The 8,070-nt window shown below is 40.6% G+C and overlaps 1 protein-coding gene across 1 annotated transcript in view; it reads left to right on the top strand.

Annotated features, from left to right (window-relative positions):
* The window catches only part of MINDY4B (MINDY family member 4B), a 35,598-nt gene extending 34,657 nt beyond the window's left edge, over positions 1 to 941 (top strand). Inside the window, exon 12 of the mRNA XM_081803892.1 lies at positions 768 to 941. Coding sequence (XP_081660018.1) covers positions 768 to 910 — 143 coding nt within the window. The 3' untranslated portion in view covers positions 911 to 941. The remainder of the gene's footprint in view (positions 1 to 767) is intronic.
* The last annotated feature ends 7,129 nt before the right edge of the window (positions 942 to 8,070 follow it).

The raw sequence follows: 8,070 nt of genomic DNA, 5'->3' as shown, positions 1-8,070 counted from the left end.
TCTCACAGCAGTTACAGGAGGTAGATACTATGATATCTATTTCCACATAGAAGAAACTGAGGTAGCCAATGAATAGTTACTAACTGAACAAATGAGGCTGAGAGATGTTAAGTACCTTCTCAAATGTCATATGAGACAAAGCTGGCTCTTGAACCCAGTTCTTGACTACCTCACTAAGCTACTTTGCCCTTCACCCAAAAATGTAAATGTACTCTTAGAATCACTGAGAAGTGATGAGCTCCCCCTCTCCTGGTTTTCCTGACAGCATTCTGTGGCCTACACCTGGCTCTATGTGTCCTATCATGGTGCTGGGATGCATATCACGACTTATCACTATTCATGTTCCAAAATACACAACAACCCATGTTACCACAGACTTGTTTTGTATGGGGCATTTCTACATACCTTCTACTGGAATCCCCTTCTGCTTAACCAGTTCTAGGAACACAGCTTGCTGAGCCCAGCTCCTGCCCACCCATTGTGTGTTTTCCTTCCTTCCTGGCTTCCTCTGGAATGGTGTATAGAGGCTAGGGCCTAAATGCTGGCTGTTCAGGGTGCCTGGGTGGCTCAGTCGGTTAGGTGTCTGCCTTCGGCTCAGGTCCCGATACCAGGGTCCTGGGATTGAGCCCCAGGTCAGGCTCCCTGCTCAGCGGGGAGCCTGTTTCTCCCTCTCCCTCTGCCCACCCCCCTGCTCTCTCACTCACTATCTCTCTCTCAAATAAATAAATAAAATCTTTAAAAAAAAATGCTGGCTGTTCCTCACTCAGATACTCACTCCCATCACTGGGAAAGGAACCAACATGAAGATGAACATGTACCAAGAAGACGGTTTTCTCCAGTAGAGATGGCAATCAGGACCAAGTGGAGAGAAGCCACCATCAACTGGAATGGAACCGTTCCCTTTCTCTAAAGAGAAAGCCAGGATGTGCAATGACTTATGAAGTGTCAGAGCTCCTGGGGCACAGAGCCTCATATGGGGGGAGACCACTTTACTTCTACATTCCTCATTCACAAACCCCACTGAAAAACCCCATTAGCCATTTTTTCTTTTTCTTTTTTCCCTTTCTTTCTTTCTTTCTTTCTTTCTTTCTTTCTTTCTTTCTTTCTTTCTCTTTCTTTTGTTCTTTCTTTCGTTCGTTCGTTCTTTCTTCTTTTCTTTCTTTCTCTTTCTTTCTTTCTTTCGTTCTTTCTTTCTTTCTTTGTCTCTGTGAAGCCCTCTGCAGTTGCTCTCTGTGCTATAAAAGAAACATAGGCCCTTCCAGCAGGGGCTGCAAGGTGATCCTCTATCCTTGCACAGACTGGTTCCTTCATTTTATTCAATAGAGCAAATGAAGTGTCCCTGTATTCTATTTTCGAATTAGTCTTTTCTTGGTGTGATTCTCCCTGAGGATTATGGACACAGGCAGCTAGCCTTCATTTGGGGATGAAGTCATCAGTAATGCATCATCAAATTTTTAGTTATGGCAAGAACTCAAGCCTTCTCAAAGACTTCCTGGTATGGAGAGCATTCCTTTCCAAGGTTACATTTCACATGCCCACATTAGCAAGTTCTGGTCATTAAAATAGTAAATGGGCTTCTTTGGGCTTGGAGGGGGGACTATTCCTGGTAGTATGGCAGCAATAGTCATTGGCTTATGGGCTCAAGCAGTCAAGGAGAGCACACAGAAGGAGACATTCTTTCTACCAGTGCTATGTTTGTTTCTTGTCTTTATAAGCTGAATATAAATACATAGACAAACAGATAAACTAAAAAAGAAGTCTTATTCCTAGATAAAATAAAATTATAAGTAAAAATAGAATCTCTTCTTATGTCATTGTTAAAAGGGGAACAATCCTTTTTAGAATGTGATCTTTCCCGGTCCTCTTGAATGCCTACACTTTTTCTGAAGAAATACATAGAATAAAACACATATTCTTTCTTTAAAAAGTATATGGAAACCATCTAGACCTTTTCCCTACCCACCCCACTGGTCTGCCAATTCACAGACTTAGGGCTCTGTATTCACAAGCCAAAGGTTAGATTGCTAAGAACGCCTTTTCCACGCCCACTGTCCAAATTAATTTGTGAAATGCACTTTCATTTGGCTCAGAGAATAATGTTTTAACTTAAGGAGCACATAGAAAATGAAACTTGAAGGTGACTAATAAATTATGTCAAAAAAGAAAGCCAATTTGGCTTGGATTGCTGATTACAGTATCTTTATTACATTGGTGTTTCATGCAGGATTTTAAATCCATTAGATAAATACGTGGACCCTTTTCAACCCTTGTTTTATTTGGTCTTAGTTTTAGCAATATTGTGCTTTTCCTGAGGTGCAGGACTGTTGTTTGTTTTATGGATACTGAGTCATTTCTAACCAAATGTCCCTGTTGGAGTGGACTGCTGGAAAGCTTAGAGACAATGAGAAATAGCAGCACATGCCTCAGGGACGAAGCTACCAGCCAGGAGTAAGAGATTTCACTCACAGTGTCTCAAACAATAAGGACGTGCTTTTCAAACAAGAATGGTCCAGCAAGGGATCCATGACTCTCTTAGGTCAATCATGATTCATCTTCTAGGGCTGAGAGCTGGACACTTGTTACCAGAACAAAATCGGGGCTCTCCAGAAGGAAGAAGGGTCAGATGACTGTTGTGCAGACAACTGGTCCACCGTCCTGACAAAAGGCATTTTTTTAACTGGCCTCATTTCTGAGTCCATTTTTGGTCCCTACCCTATTTTTCCTTTGAATTTCTAATTTATTTGTAATTTGTGTTATTTTGTCATATTTTATGTATTGTAACCTGTCTTAAATCATTCCTGGAACAAATCTATAAATAAGTAAAATAATAGAGGGAAGACTAAGAAGCTATGTTTTATATATAAAGGTATAATAATTTTGATATATATAAAGGTATTAATCACTTTCATGTCAACATTGGAAATGAGTTTTTGTTTTACCTTATTAACAGGGCACCAGTAATTTTTTTAAGGACTAATTTAAAAGTAGCTAGAAATGTCCTGGGACAATCAGATCACCTTTGAACTTTCCGTGTTTTGAGATAAATGACTTTAATTGTCCTGTCAGCTTTTTTTTTTTTTTAATTTTAGGTTTTTTTATATATTTTAGAGAGAGAGAGAAGAGCACACGAGGGGGGTGGGAAGGGGCAGAGGGAGAGAAAGAATCTCAAGCAGACTTCCCGCTGAGTGTGGAGCCTGATGCAGGGTTCGATCTCACAACCCTGAGATCATGACCTGAGCCAAAACAGAGTCAGACACTTAACCGACTGTGCCACCCAGGTGTACCATGTCCTGTCAGCTTCTTAATCAATCAGGAGAAGGCTATTTGCTTGAAGACAGAGATGAATAATTTTTCTGAATAGTTACCTAAACTGACTGTAGCCATAGTGGGACAATGTCCCTGAGGAGATGGTAAATACTTTTTTTTCCCTCAATATTGACTTGGACTGGTATGTCCCTCAAAATTATTGTTTGTTCTTAGAGAAGATTCGTGTATGATTTTTTCAAGTATATGTTCACCAGTGTGGCAAGACGAGGTGGGAGCTGGCCAGGGGACAGGCAGCCTGAGATTCCCTCCCCCACACTGGCAGGTCTGCGCCACCTGCAGTCACACCTGGACCTGATTTTATTTACAAGTAAGTAACGCAAACTATGGCTATAGACTGTTGACTGTTGTAACTGCTTTTCAGGGCCTTAGAGACACAACCGTTTGTTCCTTCATTCAGAGAACTTTTCTAACGTCTCCTATGTGCCAGGCACTCTTCTGGGTGCTAGAAAAATACGGTGAGCACAATTAGCCATGGGCCTTCCTCTCTCGAGGAGCTTAGGCTCTTCTGAGGGGATGTCATTAATCAGAACACCACTTTAATGAATATAAACTTGAAAACTGAGATAAGCGTTCAGAGGGAAGGGATTTCTGATGCATAGTATCTTAGAATAAAGGCCTGGAAGTTCAGGAAAAGGCTTCTCTGCGAACAGATGGTTAAGCTGAGGTAGGAAGCTAAGTAGAAATAACCAGGAGAGTCGTAGAGGGATGAGCAGGGGCAGATCCCTGTGGTGAAGGTACTTAGGGAACGTTGGAGCCAGTGGGGCTGAGGTGCAGAGAGCAAGGTGGAGAGTGGCTGGGAAGCAGCTTGTGGTGGGGGGAGGGAAGGACCCACCACAGGGCAACCCTGGAAGGTTTTAAGTGGCCTGGTAAGATTTGCATTTTGAAAAAAATGAGTCAATGTGGAGAATGGGCTGCAGAGGGCCTGGAGGGGAGGCTGTAGCTGTGGGACAGGCAAGAGATGGGATGGCCAGAAAGAGCAGGGGCAATCAAAGTAGACCAAAGTGGGCCACTCCGGAGATACCTACCAGTAAAACAGAAGAGGCCAAGAGATTGACTGGGGAGGGAGGGCTCAAGAGGAGGAGGGGGGGGAGGGGGAGGGAGGGGGAGGGAGGACTCAAGAATGACTTCCAAGTTTCTGATTTGAAAACAGGGAGGGGAGGGTGTTGTGCCTCCACTGAATTTGGAAACACCAGAAGAATGGCAGATGTGGAGAGGAGGAAATCCCAAGTTCAGTCTTGGATGGAACAGTCACGTGGAGAGGTGGAACAGGGGATTAGAAAGAGGGACCCTGCACTCAGAGGAGAGGCTTGGACCAGAGAACTCTGGGAGTCTTGATGGGAAGTCACATGAGGGTCTGGAATAAATGTGCCTAAGCAGAGTAGGAAGCAAGAAGAGGGCTGGTTCTAAAACTGAGCCCTGAGGACTTCCAGCGTCAGTAGTCAGGTCAGGTGCGAAAGCAGCAGAACAGGAGCGGACAGATACAAGAGGTGGCCGTCAGGTGAGATCGAAATAGAAGGTATTTTCAGTCAATTACTGTTGATGTTGATGTCAACCAGAGGGGATCAAGCCTGAATAAATCTGTACAGTTATTTTCAGGATAGCAGTTTAACTTTAATTCTCTAGAATGTATTCATATCCCATCTCCTTCCAAGAACTTGGAATGGCTGATAACTGGTGAGCCTCTTCGAGAACTTTGTGTCTTTTTTGTTATTGGACCCAATAAGAAAACTTCTCACTACTGTCCACAAGGTGGCGCTATAAGAGTGACTTTTTTCAATCTCATCACATCTATCAAGTAAATGTGGGTGATTCAGTCGCACACACAAAAACCCAGCAAATAATTATAAAATTGATGTAAGGGATATTTGATCTTTGTGATACTGGGAACTGGTATCTCTAAGCATGGTGGGTAAAAGCGCTCTAACCTAGGAGTCTTCTCTCTCTTCTGCTCCAATGGGGGCAGCAAGAACTATAAATGTTAACTTCAAATAGCCCCACGTGCGCCACTACTTCCCGGTGCAGGCACCCCTCGCTCTCCCCTGAACTATTAAAATTGCCACCCAAGTGCTCCCCTCACTTCTCTCCTATCCCCTTCCAGTCTTTTTTCAACACAGCAATCAGTCCTCTTTCTAAAATTTGAATCTGATCATATTATAGTAATTCTTATTACTATGATATGAATTTTTCATGGAATGAGGACAAAATGCCAAAATCTTAACATGATCTACAAGAGTCTGTAGGATTTAGTTCCTGATTCATCCCATGCCACTCTCCTTCTCATCACCATATTCCCCCCAAGCCACGCTCATCCCCACTTCAGGGGCTTTGCCTGTACTGTTCCCTAGGCCCACAACGATCTTCACTCTTGTTCTTCAGATCACTTCTTCAGAGGGGCCTTCTCTGACGTCACCCCCCTTCTAATGGCTCTCACTGGTTCGTTTCTCCTAGCACCCTGTTCTTTATACCACTTGCCATGATTTATAATGACATGCTTATTTATAAGCTTATGTGTTAAGTGCCTAGCGCCCCCTACACCAGTGGTTCTCAAGCTTTTTGGTCTCAGCACCCTTCTATACTTGTACAAATTATCAGTGACCCCCCAAAGAGCTTTTGTTTATCTGAGTAATATCTGTTAATATTTGTCCTATCAGAAATTAAAAATAAAAATTATTTAAATATTAATTAATTTAAAATAGCAATGGTAAAACTTATTACATATTAACCCAAGATAGTATTTTATGAAAAACAACTATATTTTCCAAGAAAAAAGTAGTGAAAAGGGTGTCATTATTTTACATTTCTGTAAATCTATTTAATGGCCAACTTAATAGGAGACAGTTACAGTCTCATATTTGTCTCTGCATTTAACCTGTTGTGATATGTTTTTAAGTTAAAATGCATGAAGAAAATCTGTCCTTATATAGATATTTAGCTGGAGAAGGAAGGAGAAATTTAGCAGCTTGGCTATTCTTCTTTGATACTACACCAAAACTCTACAAGTAGTCATTTTTTAAAGGTTAGTTACAGTGTAGAAACTGGAATCGTATCAATGAATTCTTCAAACTCTGTTACATCAAAATCCATTCATTTATATTGCACTTTAAGTGGATCTTTCCCATACATTTGTCATTTGGAAAATACTGGGCACCTGAGTGGCTCAGTCAGTTGTGCATCCAACTCTTGATTTCAGCTCAGGTCATGATCTCAAGGCCATGAGAATGAGCCACGCGTTGGGCTCCATGCTCAACAGGGAGTCTGCTTGGGATTCTCTCTCTCCCTCCTCCTCTGCCCCTCCCCCCAGCTCGTGCACTCACACTCTTTCTCTCTCAAATAAATAATCTTTTTTAAAAAAGAGAAAATATTGGTTTGTTGAATTATGAAGATCCTTAAATGACATATTTTATAATATCATATCAAAAAATCACATTAGTTACTAATGAACTATTGCTACATGAAACAACACAGATGGACCTCAAAAACACAATCTTGAAGGAAAAAACCAAACAGGAAATAGCCCATGCTCTATGGTTCCATTTATATATAGTTCAAAAACAGGCAAAACTAATCGGTGGTGATAAAGGTCAGGAGAGCAGATACCTCTGGGGGCAGTGACTAAGAGGAGTAAGGGGGTTTAGTGGGGTAGTAATAATATTATATTTCTAAGTCTGGGTGCTGGCTACACAGTTGTGTTCACTTGCAAAATTTTTTCAAATTTATATACTTAAATTTAGGCTCTTTTCTGAAGAGGACATTTGAGGATAGACATATAGATCAATGGAATGGAATTATGAGCCCAGAAATGAACCCTAAATTTCATAGTCAATTGATTTTTGACAAAGAGGCTAAGACAATTCAATGGCGGAAAGAATGGTCTTTTCAACAAGCACTGGGACAACTGGCTATCCACATGCAATAAATGATTTTGGACCCCTACCTCACACCATATACAAAAATTTAACTCAAAGTGGGTCGGTCATAGATTTAAATGTAAAAGCTAAAACTATAACACTTTTAGAAGAAAGCATAGGAAGAAATCCTTGTGATTTTGTTTTAGGTAGTGATATCTTAGATGTAATACCAAAAACACAAGCAATAAAAGACAAGATTAATAAGTTGGACCTTCTCAAAATTTAAAACTTTTGTGCTTCAAAGGACACCATCAAGGAAAGACAACCCATAGACTGGGAGAAAATATTTACAAATCATGTATCTGATCAGAGACGTGTATCCAGAACATACAAAGAACTTGCATAATTTAATAATAAGAAGACAACCCAATTTTAAACATGCAAGTGATTTCAATAGACATTTCTCCAAAGAAGATCTACAAAGAAGATCTCAGTAAGCACACAAAATGATTTTCAACATTATTAGCTATTAGGGTAATGAGATACCACTTTACACTCACTAGGATGGTTATACTCAAAAAGACAAGTGTTGCTGAGTATGCTAAGAAATTGGAATACTCATACATTACTAGTGGAAATATAAAATAGTGCAGCCACTTTGGAAAACAGTTTGGCAGTTCCTCAAAATGTTAAATATAAAGTTACCATATTACCCAGCAATTCCACTTCAGGGTATGTACCCCAGAAAAACAAAAACATATGTCCACACAAGAAAACTTACACACAAATGTTTATACCAGCATGATTTATAATAGTCAAAAAAGTAGAAACAACTCAAAGGTCCATCACCTGATAAATGAATAAACAGAAAATCATATATCCCTAGAATGGGATA

The sequence above is a fragment of the Leptonychotes weddellii genome, chromosome 1, assembly GCF_054177405.1.
Source record: "Leptonychotes weddellii isolate Sample4059 chromosome 1, ASM5417740v2, whole genome shotgun sequence".
Lineage (NCBI taxonomy): Eukaryota > Metazoa > Chordata > Mammalia > Carnivora > Phocidae > Leptonychotes > Leptonychotes weddellii.
This window is presented reverse-complemented; position numbering and strand designations above follow the sequence as displayed.